The following is an 18,262-nucleotide window of genomic DNA, read 5'->3' on the forward strand; positions in this document are numbered from 1 at the left end:
GGCAAAGCCATAAAACCAGCCATAAGCCATAGTATAGTATACATTTAACCCAATTGCTTACCCACTCTCGATAAAGACTCGAGGGGGGGAACGCCGAAAACTCCGTGTCCGTACCTTTCCATGTCCATTGCTTCGTCGCCGTCCGGAGCGTTCGCGCTCACTTTCACTTTCACGCTGCTGTCGCTGACCACTCAGTCTATCAATAGCCCAGATCATAGTCAACAACGACTCCCACCGCGGTCGGCCCTCCGGGGCGTTAACATCATCAGCCAACCGGGTCCGTGTCTGGTCAGATGTAAACTGCTCGCTAACCGCTAGCTGCAATGCTCTGCCCGTCGCATCTCGAAGTGGACGCGCCAAGGCTGGGCTGCACGCTAGCAGTCGGGCAAGTAGGTTCATCCGAAAGACCGGTCGATTGGTCGACGACGTTGACGCCGTCAAGGGTGACGACAGACTCGGGGTCGAAATCAACCAATGAATCAAAGGGGAAAGAACTGAGATCTGAGACTCCGTCGAGAGCGCCAAAGGCGAACCCGTCTTCAGGGAATGAAGGATTAGACTCAGCGGCGCTGTCACCGTGGAATAGGCGGCGGAAGTCATCGTCAGAAAGAGGAGCTGCAACATCGTGATGCGAGTGAGTGAGGTCGAAGAGGGGGAGGGCGGCGCCACTACCTTCGAGGCTACCAACGGACACTGCAGGTCGCACAACATCGCGGCAGGATGTTGTGTCGCGTCGGAGGCCTCAGCCAGCGTGGAGGGTTGGAGGGTGGGGGAGTAATCGAGAGTGGAGGTGGCGGGGGTAGGGAAGGGGATGCGTTCCATTTGGATGTCCTCGCCTTCTTGTTTGAAGAGGGTAGGTGTGAGAGTGGGAGATTCGGTGATGGCGGGAGGAGGGGAGGTGGCTTTGTTGGAGATGGGTGTTGTGCTGCGAGAGCCTCGGACTTCGGCGGATAGTTGAGCGACTTGTTGGGATAGTCGGTTGTTCTCAACCTCCATCTGGGTTAACCTTGAAAGAAGGAATTGGTTTTGTTCTTCCATTCGGATCTTCTCGGTCTCCAGCTTCTCCATTTCTAGACGCTTGCGCTCGCGGGATGTTTGGGCCGCGGCGCGATTCCTGAGTACGCGCTCGATGCGGCGTTGCTCTTTCTCGTCGTCTGTCTTGGCTCGTTTCCTGGGGATGTTAGTGGGGCTGGTCTGGGGCAGTGGTGTGACAGGATGATTGAGCATACCTTGGGGGAAGGTTGGTCTTGGGAGTAGGAAGTTCCTGACCCCAGGACTTTCTCTTCTTTGTGGTCTTCTTATCATCTTCCTCCTTGATCTCGACATCGTCATCCTCGCACTCGGGCTCGGGTGAGTCGTCGAAGGTGTCTGCGGGGGAGACGGTCAAGGGGAAGTCTGATGGTGAACCGGGGAGGTCCATCGGGTTTATCGTGTCTGTCATAATGTGTGTGTGTGTGTGGTGAATGTTGATGTGTGTGGGTGTGAAGGTATAGTGGATGGTGGCCGGTGCCGTGTGTGGAGGGACAAGATCAGAACCGACAGGACGAGGGCGATCAAATCAAGTCAAATCGAGATCAGATAGAGTCAGGCCACGTCTACACGGTCGACCCCATATGAGTCAGCGGGGGAAAAGGACAGATTGTTCATAAGTTGGGTGGGTGGATGAAAGCGGACGTGGGAGTGTTTAAGTAGAGGCCACTTGTCAAGAGTGACCAAGTCACGGGATTGCCCCCCTGGACTCCCTCTCCCCCTCTGTCTCTGCCAACTCCCTGCCAACTCCCTGTGTCGTAACCCCCTTTGACCCCTGGAACATCCCCCATTCGCCAAGTGGGCCCCCGTTTCAGCTACTTCAACGCTCAGCCTCGCTATGAATAGCTCTTGGCCCCAGGCCCCCCGGCCCCCAAGCAGATCGGTACGAGTATGATCAGCACTAACAACGGTATTCTCGCACTCTACTGCAAGGCTTCCTACAATACACTTCATGGATACGGAGTACATAAGAGTCTACTCTGCCCTCACTCTCATTTGACTCGCTTTGTTCTCCAGAATGTGGTTCACACGCAATGGCGTACTCGTACCCCCGCCTGGACCAAGTGGGCCGGTCCTACGTTGCGCATCTCTCGGAAGAATGTCTCCCGTCGCCACACGCCCCTCCTGCACATTAAGGAGTCGAGTCTGGAATCTGGAATGTCTGGCTAGCATCCCATTGGCCCTGCATACACTGGATATTGCCTCGCCCCAGACACTCGCACTTGACTGCGTTGTTCAGTCCTAGGCCCCCCAATCCAATCCCCCAAACAAGGCTGTCGATCCATCATCACTTCAGCTGGCACTCCTTCACTCACCCACTGGATTCTGCAGTGTACTCGTCTTGTAGCACAGTATACATACATATGCAAACGACTCGTAGACTCGATCAATCATCCCCTGCCCGCACTCCCTGGGCACACCACACCATTCTGTCGCCATTGGACGCGGCCGGGCTCCACAGGGGCCGCGCACCGGAGTCCGTGTCCGTATTACGTTCCTTGACTGGTCGCACGGATAGATTCTCCAGACTTCCGTGGATCATTGTAGAATGGTTTAGAATGCTCGTACTCCGTGCTCCTCTTCACCCTGAGGGTCCCCCTCCCCTACCCCTGCAAGCACGGAGTCACGGAGTCTACGGAGTATCTAATTCGAGTAAGTCTCATTAGTGGCATTGTTAGCGGCTTCTAGAAACAGGGGGCCGGCTCTAGTACGGAGAACAGGAGATGAAAAACTACCGAGGACTCCGTCGCAGTGCGTACGTACGAACGATATTCCGTTTCACCATTTCGCCATGTTTGATCGTCACGTAGCATCCCTCCCCTGAAGATCCGTACTTTTGTCTTGACCTTCTTTGGTAAACGCTATGTACCTGGCATGCGAAAGTGGGTACCGGAGAAATTATTTAGAGGGAAGACTGTCGTGATTCGTGATTCGCGATTCCGTGATTGTCTGCTGCATTGACGAGTTCGAATTCGAGTCCGAGTCTGCAGTGTAAGTCAATATTATGTATGATGTGCTTTGGTGCCTGCAGTAGCACCTGGCAGTAATGACTAGTCTGATGAAGTGCCGCGGGTGCGGAAATTGTGGGGCAGAGGAGATTACTTAGAACAAAGTACTCCGTAGACAGACCTGGAAGTAATATAATCCGTACTTCATATCCGTGCATCCACAAAAGTACATTGGTTGGATAACATGATTCTGATTATGCGACATCACAAAGGGGCGGGGCGGTGGTTGTCCCGGGCATTGATTGTGTACGAAGTACCCATCTATGCAGCGCAGTACGGAGTACTTCCCTACTAATTGCAATCAAATCTTGAATGGAATGAGGACTCTGCATGAAGGTACTCCGTACAGGTACAGATACTCCGTTCAAAAGCAATTATCCTAGTAAATGAGCGCTATTACGAATTATTGGATAGTAACTAAGTCGTCAAAATCAATTACTAGTACTACTAGTAGCTATGACACAATAATAGGTTGTTCGAGAATACTATTTACTACTAGACATCGACTATAAATATGGCGTTATTCAGATATGGTGCGACTGTACCCGCGGCCGTATCGGCCATGTCGATAGCTTCTGCAATTCTTCTTATTCGACTCTTTGTCCGATTCATCCAATAGGGCGACTAAGACCCGTTTAGTCAATTTTATTCGCTATGTGGTGTTTTGTATCAAGTTCACCTGATTGATAAAAACATTTTTATCTCCTTGACAAGAATATTGAATATACAGGGCCGCTCGAAATTAGCTTCACCTTGAAATTATTTTTCTAGCTTTCATGAACTCTATCTTGCATATGATTATAGGTTAGACGACCCTTTCTAGGAATTTAGAGGTATTCCATTACAATTGTAACTGAACAGATAAAAACAGCCATCTTATTCTGTTGTATAGGCTTTTTGTTTTGTTGAACAAACCCCTTACAAACAAACCAAACAAATGCAGGCGGTCAGCTTCTGTAACCCCTTGTGATCTCTTTGGTCTGGTTTCATTTCATTATATTTGATTTTTGCAAGAATAAATTACATTGAAATAACACAAACACAAAAGAAAATAAAACAAAGAAAGCGATATAACAGTCTGAGGAAACTCAACCTTGTAATGGAGGACAGCCCTTTATCAACCACCGCGAACATATCCGGGATCCTCACGTTCCTTGCCGCCGTCTTCACTTTCGTCTATGTTCGCTACAACACTCTCCAAAATGGCCATGTTGAAATGAATGACATATATGAATCCGTCAAAGCCACGATCGAAGAGACTCGTCTGATGGAGAGCCAGATTGAGATTCAGCCAGGCTTTGAAAAAGTGCGAGAAATCTTCCACAAACTCTGGCGAACTGAGATCAGCATTATGATCGAGCTCGCTAAAGCCATTGGAGGTGATGCACTAGCCCATAAAGTCCGTGGACAGACAAGCATCGAGCCTGATTCGCACTATAATGTCTTCAAGTGGTTGTACAAGGACGAGGTGGATTATGAGCTGGGTCAAGAGCGCTGGGTTAAGGGAATCCCTCTTCTTGCTGTTGCTCTAACAACTGTGAGACTTGCTTGGAATCTCGGCGCGACACCAAAGCTACTACGGTGGTATATGGTGCGAGAGAAAGTGATGGAGAAGATCCGGGACAGGGATAATTATAGGTCGCGTTTGCGGTCTCACCAGCTGGCTCTTTTGAACCAGTAGGTATATTTGCCTTTCTACCTGACAAATGGATGGACTGATAGTTGTATTTCGTGTCTAGACAGTTCCGAGCACAGGAGAATTCAATTCGGCGTCTGCGTGATGATAATGAGACTTTGCTGAAATATATGGAAGACATGCGGCTCACCATAGGAAAAATGGTGGAAGCTCAGAGAGTGTCTTCTCATCCCTAAATTGAAACCCCACCAGTCTATACTGTGTAAAGAAGGGCACGATCAAGCCATCAAGGCCTAGACTGAGACGCATCTTCTTTCAAATCCGCAGATGCACTTTCCGATTGGGTGCTTGAGGACTATAGATCTGAGGATTATTGTGGAATATGTCCTCATACAAGCAGTACGTGCAGACTCAATAGTAGGTGGTGACTGAATATATATTCTAGGCATAATTAAAAGTGGCGATTGAGGACAAAACTGACAATTTGTTAGGTTCCAACTTACAATCACACTCTTCAGCTGGAGGAGCTATATACCGACCATAATAAACGCGCAACTATACTAGTCTGGCGGAGACAGGCCCCAATCAGAAAGCCAGCATTGTTAAATAACGTATAGGAAAGCCTTCACCAAACCAATGTTGTCTCTAAACACGTCGTTTTCTCACAGTGGTCACTCCTGTGGATGCTGAGTAGTTGATGGAAGGGAGAAGTCGAATTCAGGCCAGATAACCACACTGACAAGAAAATTGCCTTCTGTTTGCCCTATTTGCACGATCAACGCTCTAGAAGCCCTTGAGACATACCAGATTATTACGATGGCTATTTTTACGCTGTTATTTACAGCCGTACGGGAATACTGCCAAGAAATGGGTTCGAGGGTCGGTTAACCGTAATAGGTAGAGCGCAGTTTCAAAAGATGGACCGAGAAAGAATCTGTGTGTGTAGGTGGTGAATCTGATTTCGATCCATGCTGTATTATAAAGGCCTGGGCATGGATGAAGATGGATCATGTATCACGTGGAACAAAGAGTGCTTACTCTGGCTGCCACCGGAGTACCGACCGACCCAATTTGGCATTGGATTGGTAGTCATTAAATCGGAGACTCGACAAACCTGGTATTCTTCGATCAAGAACATAATTTCAACGAGGGAGTTATTTTCTATGTAATAACACAGTAGATTTAGTAGACTCGGCAAGCATCGATAGGAATGAATATGCGAAGCCGAGACATTACGAGACGGATAACCTCCCCCAAGATCTACAGTCCGGTCCAAAAGACACGGTGCCTAGAAACTAGCCTCCGAATATTTTCATGAGCTAAAGAATGACGAGACCGCTTTTATTCACCTACGAAGAATACCGGTAAATCGAGCTATGCAGGTTAATGTACATTTAGAGTTCTAACTCTCGTATGTCCGTTCTGAATGCCATCTACGCCTCGAACCGCTACAAAGATGGCAAGAAAGAGAACTAGTCAATAAAGAAAAGAAATGTTGAGAGAAATAACAGTCTGAACTTGAAGTTTCACTTCCGATATGTCTTAAATGTCCCCTCCGCCTCGACCGCTAAAAATGACAAAGGAGAAGAGAAAGATGGACAATAAAGACTTGCAAAGAAACAGCAGTAAATGGAATATTTTTTGAAAAGAAAATGTCGAGAAACAACACGAGTGACAACAACTCTGCCAACCAAGATGGAGCGGACATTTACGTTTCGAACTTCAGTACGTACCTGAAGTTGAAACGCTTGAACGTCTTACAAACTGCTCTCCGTCTTGGCCATTTCAGCTGAAAATAGAAAAAGAGATCGTGAAATTCATCAATAACAAGAAACAAGAATAGAAGAATTGTCGAACCCAGTGACTGAACTGCTGGATAACCGGTTTTGGAAGGATTTTCGTCGTTAGCCTCCACCTTTTCAAACTGCCACTCCGTCTTGGCTATTTTGAATGGAAATAGGAAAACAAAGCATGAAGAGCCCCACAAGAACAAGAAACAAGCATGGGAAACAAGTAAAAGAACAAAAACGAAGGGGAGCATGAAAGAAAAATTGTGAAGAACAATTGAAAAAGATTTGGAGAGGAAAAAACTCCTGCACATAAACCTCCCATCCGGACCTTCAAATAAAGGTCATGGAAACCCATATTGACCGCCCCATGTAGGTATTCAAATGAGAAACTAAATGTCAAAGAGAATATCTCCCGCGACCTCTTCCTCTTCACTGAATGAGTGCTTCCGTTTCAGGTCCGTGCGCATGGGAGACATCAAATCTCCAGACAGAAGGGCAGTAACCTCCTTGACCACTGTATCTGCCGCAGACTGCGCCCCTTGGAGGTGAGCGGTACCCGAATTTTCAACCGCTTGAGGGTTGGCGGTACTGGAGTCTTCCTGGTTATCGGTGACATTGACTTCCGCAAATTGTGCGGCGAGTTTGCGCTTCGCCTTCGCAAGAAGGACCCTGGCCGATGCCTTGGTGTATCCGCCTCGTGTGGCGAGAAGGTCGAAATCAACCTGGGGCAAATGTTAGTGGAGTGTTTCTTTCCGGTATTCTGGGGGTAGGCGGGGGAGGGGGGGTTTAGATTGGGAGAGAAAGATGGGACAGTCTGAAATGAAGTCTGAGGATTGTGCTGCATGGTTTGCGTGTTCGAGATGCTTGGGACGCTTCGTTCGGGAGTATGGGGATGGAAAGGGATGGGGGTTTTGAGTGCAAAATGAGTGGTCTTTTGGATTGCGAGAGAGAGGTAAGATAGGTCAAGATGATTCTCGAGTATGGTGTTCGATGCTAATCGCGTTTTCGATGCTTGGTTTGGGGGGTGGGGATGGGGTGGATGTAGGTGAGGACATACCTTGCCAGGAGTACTACATGCGAAAGCGATAATCAAAACCTTTATCTCTGCATCGGAGATGTTGAGCCCTAGGCCCGGGGCCGGTGCGCCTTTCGATCGCTTGCTGGGAGTGCTCATTGTGACTTGAAAGTTGTTGAGAATAGTGCGTGAGAAGTGAAGTGAATGGAGATGGGAAAAAGGAAGAAAGAAGAAATAAGAGAGGAAGACGAATCAAAACAACAACAAATACCACGTCACATCGAACGGAGGCAGTCACTGTGAGTCCTTTCTGGCGGCAGGAGCAATGGGTGAATGTGGATGTGCGTGGGGGTGTGGGGAAGGGGATATGGGGATATAAAGTGGGGATATGAGGTCAGCGCCTGGTTTGTTGACTGTCATTCTCTTGTTCATTTGGAATAAGTGAGAATACACTGACTTTGAGATTATGATGTGGCTGAATTCAAAAAAAAAAGTACTGTAAAAAGATGCTATACGATTTATTTTAAGGTTAGCTAGCGCCGGATCTGCCCGGCGCTTGCAGTTTGGTAAGAGCCGCGATAGTGCTAAAGTTCCCAAGGTGCGCCCCATTGAGGCGCCAACAGAACAACAACGGTGTTTGGAAATTGGTAAATACTTGAACTACTCCACTATTACATACTATAGAATTAATTATGAATTTATGAAGAGTTAATGTCATGAGAAATCTGGGGTAGAATTAAGGTGTAGACTAGTGCATAGTCCGCGCTTAGCTGCACAACCTTGGGAACTCCCTCCACACTTTCTCCCCAAGACAATCCCATTCACGAAAGGGAAATTCCAAGAACACCACGACTCTGCATCATGATCTCTTCCAACAGACTTCACATGTCTGAATACTCATTGAACATTAGACCAGCCATTTGTCTCCGGCAAACTATACAAACCAGTGTCCCTGCGCGAGAACCTCCACTTTCCAGTATGATCACCGAGGACTAAAATCCCCTGTGACCGGACATCCTATTTCCATTCCGAATCCATGGAATTGACCTCCATCGCCGTGGCTCCAGATCTGGCAGTGGGAACAAGCTTTTAGGGTCTGCAGTGTCACGAGGTGACCACGTGCTCTCTTGCCCATCAAACCCCCGAGAGGCTCTCGATATCCTGCAAATACTGCGAAGCAACCCTCGAAGCCGTTTGCCCTCAATAAGAAGTTGAATTCTCGTTGTTGTTTCCCAACTGAATGCTGGCTGGTATCTAAAGGGCATAGGGACAGATACTAGTATGTTTGTCCATGCGCACTCATCGCAACAGTACCCGCACGGTCTGCATTTTCCAACGTCGCAGGATTATCTTCAGAACGAATTGTCGCCATCCTTGTTCCGCAGTCGTCAAGCGTCAATCGCGATTCTGCTCCAACAGACGTCATGTGTCGCGAATGACCTTCAGGTCTTATGGCGGAGTCTAGTCAAGCGTGACTTCCGATAATCTAGAGGATACAGTGAGCATCATACTAGCAAATCATCTGTTAGGTTGAATACGAAATAGAAAGCAAGGTATGAACAGATTTGAAACAAAGTACGAAATAAATCAGTCAATAATTCAGATAGGCATTCAAGCAATATGCGAATCGGTGCCATGTCTCGCGGATTGCCCTCGAGTATATTCGTGTCTTATGTTATTTGCAGCAGAAATCTAGAAGACACCTGAATTTACGGAACCATGAATAAATGTCCAATACTTTTAGTCCATAGAGGCTGTGGGATCTATCGACTCCACTAGTTCCGACACCAGGGGAATTATATGCACAAAGAGAAGAAGAGAGAAAAAAAAGCAAAACAAGAACGCCATTCCATCAATACGTGCTCATGACCAGGTCGTAGGTGGTATATGCAGGGGGGGAAATTTTCATAGAAAGAAACCGCAGCATCAGCGTCAGCGTCAACAGCGTCTTTACATAGTCACATCCATCGTATCATCACCAGCGTCGATAGCATTCTGCGCCTCCGGGTCGGGCATCACAACACCACGACCACGACCAGCGAGCAATTCCCGACGAACCTCAGGACCAATATCCTTGTGTCCCCGGACCAGAAGAAGATCCAGCAGAGCCTCACGCTGATCCTCGGTGATATCGTTGCGGTAACGCTGGGCAAATACGAGCAGAGACTGGTGCCACAGAACGGGGAGCTTATAAGCCTTGGCACTGCCAGGACCATCGCCCATGCTGGTGTCGTTGTCGGTGCGGAAGCGCATGAAGTGGAAGACCAGGGCGTCAATGACCTTGTATGGAAGAGCGTACTTCTTTTCCAGGAAGACTCGGATGAAGGTGTTCACGGCACCGGTGGCTTCCAGCGAGCGCATGGACTGTTCTGCGGCCAGGTCGCACATGCGGAGAAGAGCTGCGGCGGAGTGCAGGACGGGGATGGAGACGCGAGCAATGACGGAGGAGACGATGTGGGCTTCGCGGAGGGAGCAGGTGCCGCTCTGGACGAGGGGGAAGAGCAGACCCTTGAAGAAACAAGCGGGTTTATAAAGAGCTTTGCGCAGGGCGTTGTAGGTGTGGACGTTTAGTTTCTTGGTCTCGTGGATCTCTTCGCGGACTCGTTCCAGGAGGACGGTGGAAATGAACTCTTGCGCCACGTGGGGCTTGGAGGAGATGAAGATGCGGGTTCCGGCGTAGATGGCGTTACCGGTCCAGTTCTCGGGGTGGGTGATGTCGAGAAGGGTCGGCCAGTTTGGCACGGATGGGAGAATCTTGAAGGGCTTGGGGAGGGGTCCGGACTTGTAACGAGAGAGAATCATGCCGACCCTAGTGGGGTGTTAGCTTGAGTCTTCAAAAAGAGGAAAAAAGAGCCTCGCTTCATAACATACTTCTCATAAACTTCCACAGCCTTAGCAGGGATCTGAACAGCATCCTCAGCCAGTCCACCACCCTGGATCTTTGGGCCACCAGTCTCAATGCCGGCCTGTCTGGCTTCGTGCTCAGCAATCTTCTCCAAAATCAAATCGGCAAGGTTGGTAGTCTGGCCAGCAGCATTGGGGTCTCGGGGGTGGAAGATCGGGTCTTCTTCATGGTCGCCTGGCATGAACTTATTGAACAAGTCGAGATCATTGGGATCAACCTCCTACAAACAAGCATTAGCGTCTGCCGCATATCCAAATCGTTTGCATAAATGTTCTCCCTTACAGCGTTCTCCACATCGTCATCAAGCCACTCATCATTCTCATAATTGGCGTTCTCGTCATCAGAAAGAGCCTCCATCTCCTGCTCATCCAATCGGGCATCAAAATCAAAGGCAGGGTTCGGCATGGTCTCGCCTGCACCCTTGGCGCGCTTCGTTTCGGCCTCATCCTCGTCCGCCAATTCCTGACCAATCTGCAAGATCTTGCGGGACATCTTAGCATCGATAAAGCGTTGTCCATTTTCGCCCTCCTCCTCCTCACCCTGCGATCGACTCTTGCCCTTCTTGTTAGACTGGGCCCGGAGTTGCCCCGCGGACGTAATATCTTCCGCCAAAGGGTTGTGGCGGCGGGCCGCGGCGGCGCGCGAGCTGGTGGCCTTGGGCATATTGCAGAATTCCGTCGACTGGGGGAATCTGGGGTAAATCAAAGAAAGCGTCGAGCTTGTACGGCGGTTTACAATGCAATGCTTGATTGCTTGTGGGTAAATTTCTCGGTCACGTGGGTCTAATCAGTAATTTTTTCTTTTTTGCTATCGCGACCGCCTTCCAATTTTAGGCTCACCGCCTCTCGGTCAATTTTCTGCCGCTTTCGATGCCCGCCGCGTTGTTCTTCCTCGCGTTGAACGGAAAGAAAGCAGAACATTCACTCCAATCCAGTCGGTCTTGCTGGTCCCGTCAAGTCTGGTCTTCGATATTTTACGACAAAGTTTGACTTTTATCGGTCAAGGATAGCTTCAGCAAGGAACTTCCCTATCAACTCTCCCCGCAGTGTTCTCCACCATGGCCTCCGCTCAAGCTCCGGGCTCATCTGCACCTTCATCCAATATCAACTCACCTATTATACCTCCCAGCAATGGCCCTCTGCTTAACGGCGCAATCTCTGACCTTAATTCGCGTTCCTCTCCAGCTCCAGGAAGCAACGCATCAGTACAAGGGGATGCCCGTGCAAAGCGGAACAAGCGTGATAGTCGCAAGAAACGCGAAGCCAAAGGCCTCGACCTTGAAAGTGCACCACCACCCAAGAAACGTGCAGCTGCAGCTAGCCTTGCACTCCCCAGCTCAAATCTATCCATTCTCCGTCCTCTCCTGCTCGCCGAACCGCGCTCCTCAGATCGATACCCCCCCACATCCTCGCCAACTGAGCTACGTCACCAAAAAGTCCTCCGACGTGCTCGGCCAGAGCTGGGACTTTTACGAAGTCGTCGATAAGCTCACAAATAAGAACGGCTTCCGCTATTCCTACGCCATTGCCGACCCAGGCTTTCCCCATATTAAATATCGCCAAACGGACGTCCGCCCCTACCATGCCCGATTCAGTTTCGAGGACTCCCCAGCCGCCATATCCTTCTCGCAAGATGCGACGGCGGTAACGACCAGCGATGCGTGGCATACAGCGCGCGCAAATGTGTGCGCGAGAGAGGGAACATACTACTACGAGGCGCGGGTGATAAGTGGCGTTGTCAATGATCCACAGGCCGCTCTTCGACCCGGTGGTCCTGCCTCTTCATCTCGTGGCCATGTCCGGTTAGGATTCGCCCGGCGCGAAGCAGATCTCGACGTCAATGTCGGAGTTGATTGCTACGGATACGGAATTCGAGATGTCAATGGTGAAGTGGTCAATCGGATGCGCTGCGAGTTTTTCTTCCCCAAGGGCGAAGCTATTAACGAAGGCGATGTCATCGGCATGCTCATTACACTACCGCCTTTAGCTACACACAAGAAGATTGTCGAGGGAACCTATGATCCTGCCGTGGATGGAGTTGGAGACGGTGCTGATACCGCCCATCCATCCGCAGCTCCGGCCCCGGTCGCCTCCAATATAATCCGAGACCGCATCCCTTTTCACTATAAGTCTGATTTCTGCTGGCAGCAGTCGAACGTCTTTTCGACCAAACATCTCCGCGACTACGCATTCAACTTGAAGGAGACACCCACCTTTGGTCATCCCTCTCCACTGAACAGTGAAGATGCCTCCCTGCGCACACTTCCAGGCTCCAGCATCACGATCTTCAAAAATGGAGTCAAGATGGGATCTCCATTCAAAGATCTTTATGCATTCCTTCCACCAGCCAGTCGTCTCGCGAACGGTACGAATAACCTCGGCATTGGCGAGCGTGAAAATGCAGACGACGGTATGATCGGCTACTATCCCGCTGTCAGCTGCTACGGCGGTGGCGCAGTCGAATGTCGATTTGAAGGGCCGTGGTGGGTAGGACCACCGGAGAAGACCGAGAACGGCGAGCCCATCCGTCCCATCGGCGAGCGATTCAATGACCAAATTGTCGAAGATGTCGTTGCTGATATCGTGGATGAGCTTGAGGCAATGTTTACATGGGGTGGTGTGGATGGCGATGTCATTGGTAATAACAATACGCCGGATGGAACTGCCTCCGGCGCTGTTGGTGGCTCGGAGGTTCTACAAAATGGTGTTGGGGCTGCACTTGATTCTACAATCCTTGCACCGGAGTCTACCTCGGCGCCTGGTGCTGCGGTGGCTTCTGATTCCGCGGCGAATAGTAACCAGGCTACCCCGGCTGCGATTGCTGATGTCTCTGCGGCTCCGGCGGTAGATGGGACGAGTAATGGGGTAGTTGGGACACCGACTATCGGTGTAGAGATTCCTGTTGCTACACAGGATGAAGATGTCGAGATGACATGAGATGAGAGAAAATGTTTGAATTGCGAGCCAGATTGGCTATTATGTCCTGGGTCATGTCAGGCGAGGCGTTTGGTGTTTATAGTCACATATTCGAAGATATGATACCATTGAATTGAAATATTGGGTTAAGATATCATGGCCATGAGCTCTCATCCAGATCTTGAGGGGAAATACACCAGTATGCGGGTATATCCATTTGAATAGAAATTGTACAGTAGATGGTATCTTTATAGTAATACAAATATATCAAGCAGAGCCAGCCCACCGTCGACCTATATCATCCACGCCCGGTGTTCTGCAATTATTGCTCTCCAAGTCGATTGCCTGCAAGCAACTCCCCAACACTCATAACCAACTCATCATCTCCATACTGACCCACAACCTGAATACCAGCCAACTCATCAGCGCCAGAATCCCGGCTAGACTCCGCCACCGTCACAGGCACAGAAATAGCCGGAAGACCCGCCAAACTAGCCGGCACGGTAAACACATCATTGACATAGGCATCCAAAGGTGAAGACTGGCCAGAATCACCAGTTAGATCCGATAACCGTGGCGGAGACGAAGGTGCAGTAGGACAGACAATCACGTCAACTTCAGCGCCAGCACCAGTACCAGCACCAGCACCAACCGAGTCAGATTGAACAGCTTGCACATCGAATAGAGGATGTTGAACCGAGAAAACGGCATTAAAGTCCCGCTGAACAAGCCTCCGGACACGCTGCGCCTGAATAAAATAATTATCCATAGAATCCGCACTCAAACTAAACGTGCCAAGAAGAATGCGGCGCTGAACCTCCGATCCGAATCCAACACCTCGCGTATTAGAATAAAGAACTCCATCCGGCTGGCCATTTCCATCTGGACCGTCGCCGCGGGTGCCGTAGCGAACTCCGTCGTATTTGGCGAGGTTTGAAGAAGCTTCCGCCGGTGCGAGGACGTAGTATGCAGATAAGGCGTGCTTGGTTGTTGGCAATGAGATCGGATGGATGGTGTGGCCTTGCTTTTGCAGATGTGCGAGAGATAGGAGCCAGGCGGTTCGGACTGAGGGGGGTGAGTTCGGATATGTTATATTCGAGTGGGACGCCGATTCGGAGGGGTTTGGATGTTAGGCGCGTGGAGAGAGTGGAGGTTTGTAATTGGGTGAGAATTCGTGATCGTGAGGATTCGGAGAGACTGGTTGGGTCGCGGGGATCGTGGTGGTTGAGGATGGCTTGGAAATGTGTTAGCTGGTCTAGTTCTGATTTCATGTCGTCGAGTGTAGAGCAGAGCAGAGCAGGGAGCGCATTCTTACAGAAGATGTCTCGAACGGTGGAAGTATTTGTTCCCAAAATCCCAACTGTGTCTAGTGAATTCGCATATGCCACAACGCCCCATCGCGAGATCAGTCCGTATGATGGCTTGAAGCCCACCGTTCCCGTGTATGCAGCGGGCAACCTGACGGAGCCACCAGTATCTGTTCCAATTGCACTGCGCGAGACAGACTATATCAGTAGTAATCCCAACAATTCCAAGGTATGTATGTCCCAACTCACGCATAACATTGCTCTGCAGCAACAGCCACTGCACTCCCACCTGAGCTCCCACCAGCCGATATCTCATGTCCCGCGGAGTCTCGCCGGAGATTCTTCACAGGTCCAAATCGCGAATGAACCGAGTGCGATCCCATTCCAAATTCATCTAGATTGGTCTTTCCAGCAATCACAGCCCCAGCCCCTTCCAATCGCTCTACCACTGTAGCATTGAACGGGCTGGTGAATTTATCGAGAATCCCCGAGGCGCATGTCGTCGGTAGTTGGCGCGTGCAGATATTGTCTTTGATCGAGATCAGGCGGCCATCGATTGCGGATTTAGGAGTTCCTATCATCAAATAAACCCTTGGTTAGTCTATGGTGACGTTTGGTGGAGGTGATTTGGATCATCCGATGCGGTGCGGTACGGTACCTTTCTCGCTGCGCTGGTCTGCTTCCTTCACGCGGTCCAGCCACTTCCCAGAGCGCGACAGTGGGGTGATGAAGGCATTTAAATTGTGGGCATGTTGGTTAGCGAGACATCTCTCCGCTTCGCGTAGCAGGGACATTTAGGCTGAGGGTGTGAGGAGAAGAGGAGAAGAAGAAATGCGGCGTTGCGGGCGGAAGTGAAGATCACCGGTGGCCCGTGCGGAGTGGTTGTATACATCGAAGTGACAAGTAAATATTATTATTAGGAAAATGACATTGAGGCTATAAAAATTAATTTATGAGAAAGTAGAGATATTCTTGGAATACACAAGGCTCTTTAAAAGGGAAAATCCATATTTCTGCTGACAAGCGTTGCTCAATCTCAGCTATGGATATTGTATGACCACCCGCTGACTTGCATGTCTATAATATATTTCACGCTCCTATAGCATTAATTGAGCCTCAGTGACTTTATTTCATTCTTGTAGTTGATATATATCCTGTCATAAGAAACATTGACAAAATAGAGCCACGCTCATTCCACATTCCATAGATACGAAGAACAAAATCATACGTGAACTTTAATAGCGAGGAACAAAATGAAACACAGAGAACAAAGACAGAAACATGGGCAATCCCTGAGTTCCCTTCAATATAACCATTTTGTGTCCCCCGGTTATTTTCTCAGCCATTCAGCAGCTGACTTTGAACGCTCCCATGTCGCGACTCAGCTCGTGCTTCTTCCAATCTTTATCAGCAATGCCGATCTGGTTATCGCATTTGCTGTCACTGTAGATGCGGATGGTACAGCCACGGGCGCTCCAGTCATAGGTAGTACCCTTCTTGTTTGGGGCTTTGGTACAGGCCCTGCTCTTAGTGCCATCCCACTGGCCGCTCTTAGTGGTGAAGATCCAGGCGTTGGTCATGGGGAGAATGGTGACGAGGGCGAGGAGAGCGCTGGCGGAGATCTTCATTTTGAAGGATATAGTAGAGAGCTTGTAAGTTGATTTGGTCAAGGGTGATCTGCTTTGAAAGGCTTTTGGATCAAGATGGTTGAATGAATGATTTGATCTCGGAGGGAAGTTGAAGATATTTATAATTTTGCCTAGATCGAATATGACAACCTTGGAGGACGATTTGAAAAGAGAGTTGGTGGAACTTACTTTGAACTCACATTCAATCCCAATTTGGGAAAAGTACTTCTTGGAATTTCACGCACTCGTATTTCCAGTTCTCTTGTTGCTCGCTGTTTGAAACCAAAAAGGGTTATCCTCGAGTAGAGTTCCCAGGAGCAAACACAAGACCCTCCATCGCCGAGAACACAAAGTGGAGTATCAAAATACGCTGATTGGGCGAGTGGGCTCAGCCAAGGAGTTGTGGGATGAAAAGGTACTGCCAGTCTGTTTGCCCATTTCCTTTGAGATCGAAAGACGGGATGCGGAATGAGGCCAATGCGTTACCCTGCCTGAGAGCAAGGAATGTTGCCAGACTGGGGGTCATTGCCCGAGGTTCTCCGCGAATGTATCAAGGTCTAGGTACTTGGCAGTCTAAATAATGAAACCGACTCTAAATCAGCCTTGCAGATGCAGGTTTGACCTGCGGCCTTGGCCTGATGTGACTGGACCAAGATCGACAGTGGAGCGTCACATAGACCTATCCCGCAATCATATGCATGTGCGATGAGTCGTTCGTCGGGTTTATTAGCCTCCGCGGCTGATTTACCTCCTGCAGCTCGTATTGCGGGGAGGAGCCACAATGTTGCTGCAGGGTTTCACTGCAGGAGTCCGACGGCCCCCTTGGGGGGGCTTTTAGCATCACCAGATGTCTTACATAATTTGAACTCGTCGGTTCTACAGGCTACACCGAGGGAGTACTTTAAGCAGTTTAGCATAGAGTTTCTGTTGTTCTCTAAACCTACAGACTGCTCGCTTTCTTAAGGATTGGAAGAATACGAGTAAAATATATTTCAGTTTTAACCAAAAATTCAGCAAAAAGTTCAAGATAAATATGATATTATATATGAAAACCAAATCCGCAATACAAAGCTCAGAATAAAGAAGGCTAAAGCGTCCTCTCGCAATCGCTCTCTGTGCAGACATCCCAACCGTACCTAGACCCCCAGGCACTGAAGGCATGCACAGCCAACGATAAAATCGATATGGATACGATTCCAGAATACCAACAGCTTAGCGATATCACCATTGGGGTCATTTTCTTCCGTCAGAATCATGGCGGGGCCTCGACATCTACCCCAGGTTACATAACCCCACTCTGTTTCCTCGAGCCTCCTTGCAGTGTCGATAGCATAGGTATCACTATAACCATAACCCCGCAGAGTCAGTCGTCCGACTTGCCACCCGACAATGTTGAATACCTGGGAAATAAAATAGAAAGAACTGACAGGGAAATCGCGAGTGAGCTCCCTTTCCTTGAGCCACTCAGCCTCGAGCCACTTATCGACCTGATGCCACACAAACTGCAATGAATCCATAATCTTCTGGACCTTTTGATGATAGCAATCGCCGGTTTCCTCACCACGTAGGTCATCCCATTCTCTCAAAATCGATATTAGTTGCCTAATATCGTAGATGATTGAATCTGCCTCCTTTTGGTTTAGCCGATCGGCCCAGCCTGAGATCTGATCAACAATTCGCTTACGTTCAGTGATGAATGCTTCGCACGCAGCCTGGTTGGGCTGGGTAGGAGCTGGAGGACGCATGATGGGTATATGGAGGTGGGTGGTCTAAATATGGAATAAGGCCGATGCTGAAGTAACTCGGCCCGAGTGGGCTCGAGCAGATAATAATGCGATGTGATGATGAGATGGATGATAAAACGATATTCGGAGACGGCCAGGCTTAGGGTTCTTATAGCGGGAAGTTCCACAGTAACAAATTAGAGCATGTCTTTGTTCTAACCGGACAATAACCTCGAGAACTGCTAAAACACATTGAAACAATATAAAAATTAACATTGTCTTTGTGTTGAACACTAGTTTCTTT

At 49.2% G+C, this 18,262-nt stretch overlaps 9 protein-coding genes across 9 annotated transcripts; 3 read left to right on the top strand and 6 right to left on the bottom strand.

The window, feature by feature from the left end:
• Positions 1 to 307: 307 nt before the first annotated feature.
• On the bottom strand, positions 308 to 1,441 carry hacA (transcription factor HAC1; the record flags this gene model as incomplete). The annotated part of the gene is made up of 3 exons (XM_057268083.1): positions 308 to 615; positions 693 to 1,171; positions 1,230 to 1,441. The coding sequence occupies 3 exons, from the start codon at positions 1,439 to 1,441 to the stop codon at positions 308 to 310; spliced, it is 999 nt and encodes a 332-aa protein (XP_057118760.1).
• Positions 1,442 to 1,920: 479 nt separating this feature from the next.
• N7481_008865 (uncharacterized protein) lies at positions 1,921 to 2,199 on the top strand (the record flags this gene model as incomplete). The annotated part of the gene is made up of 1 exon (XM_057268084.1): positions 1,921 to 2,199. One exon carries the CDS (start codon positions 1,921 to 1,923, stop codon positions 2,197 to 2,199), a length of 279 nt encoding a protein of 92 aa, XP_057118761.1.
• Positions 2,200 to 4,137: 1,938 nt separating this feature from the next.
• N7481_008866 (uncharacterized protein) lies at positions 4,138 to 4,719 on the top strand (the record flags this gene model as incomplete). Its single annotated transcript, XM_057268085.1, has 1 exon — positions 4,138 to 4,719. The coding sequence occupies one exon, from the start codon at positions 4,138 to 4,140 to the stop codon at positions 4,717 to 4,719; it is 582 nt and encodes a 193-aa protein (XP_057118762.1).
• Positions 4,720 to 6,853: 2,134 nt separating this feature from the next.
• On the bottom strand, positions 6,854 to 7,638 carry N7481_008867 (putative histone h1.3.; the record flags this gene model as incomplete). The annotated part of the gene is made up of 2 exons (XM_057268086.1): positions 6,854 to 7,186; positions 7,522 to 7,638. The coding sequence occupies 2 exons, from the start codon at positions 7,636 to 7,638 to the stop codon at positions 6,854 to 6,856; spliced, it is 450 nt and encodes a 149-aa protein (XP_057118763.1).
• Positions 7,639 to 9,429: 1,791 nt separating this feature from the next.
• On the bottom strand, positions 9,430 to 11,047 carry N7481_008868 (snoRNA-binding rRNA-processing protein ENP1; the record flags this gene model as incomplete). Its single annotated transcript, XM_057268087.1, has 3 exons — positions 9,430 to 10,288; positions 10,351 to 10,604; positions 10,667 to 11,047. The coding sequence occupies 3 exons, from the start codon at positions 11,045 to 11,047 to the stop codon at positions 9,430 to 9,432; spliced, it is 1,494 nt and encodes a 497-aa protein (XP_057118764.1).
• A 394-nt stretch (positions 11,048 to 11,441) lies between these two features.
• On the top strand, positions 11,442 to 13,320 carry N7481_008869 (SPRY domain-containing protein; the record flags this gene model as incomplete). The annotated part of the gene is made up of 2 exons (XM_057268088.1): positions 11,442 to 11,688; positions 11,720 to 13,320. The coding sequence occupies 2 exons, from the start codon at positions 11,442 to 11,444 to the stop codon at positions 13,318 to 13,320; spliced, it is 1,848 nt and encodes a 615-aa protein (XP_057118765.1).
• Positions 13,321 to 13,621: 301 nt separating this feature from the next.
• On the bottom strand, positions 13,622 to 15,400 carry N7481_008870 (glutamyl-tRNA(Gln) amidotransferase subunit HER2; the record flags this gene model as incomplete). The annotated part of the gene is made up of 4 exons (XM_057268089.1): positions 13,622 to 14,364; positions 14,498 to 14,790; positions 14,856 to 15,180; positions 15,265 to 15,400. The coding sequence occupies 4 exons, from the start codon at positions 15,398 to 15,400 to the stop codon at positions 13,622 to 13,624; spliced, it is 1,497 nt and encodes a 498-aa protein (XP_057118766.1).
• Positions 15,401 to 15,952: 552 nt separating this feature from the next.
• On the bottom strand, positions 15,953 to 16,234 carry N7481_008871 (uncharacterized protein; the record flags this gene model as incomplete). The annotated part of the gene is made up of 1 exon (XM_057268090.1): positions 15,953 to 16,234. One exon carries the CDS (start codon positions 16,232 to 16,234, stop codon positions 15,953 to 15,955), a length of 282 nt encoding a protein of 93 aa, XP_057118767.1.
• A 1,136-nt stretch (positions 16,235 to 17,370) lies between these two features.
• N7481_008872 (uncharacterized protein) lies at positions 17,371 to 17,979 on the bottom strand (the record flags this gene model as incomplete). Its single annotated transcript, XM_057268091.1, has 1 exon — positions 17,371 to 17,979. The coding sequence occupies one exon, from the start codon at positions 17,977 to 17,979 to the stop codon at positions 17,371 to 17,373; it is 609 nt and encodes a 202-aa protein (XP_057118768.1).
• Between the last annotated feature and the right edge of the window lie 283 nt (positions 17,980 to 18,262).

This window comes from Penicillium waksmanii, assembly GCF_028829765.1.
Source record: "Penicillium waksmanii strain IBT 27052 chromosome Unknown utg000008l:1.0-5622682.0:1.0-5626561.0, whole genome shotgun sequence".
Classification (NCBI taxonomy): Eukaryota; Fungi; Ascomycota; class Eurotiomycetes; order Eurotiales; family Aspergillaceae; genus Penicillium; species Penicillium waksmanii.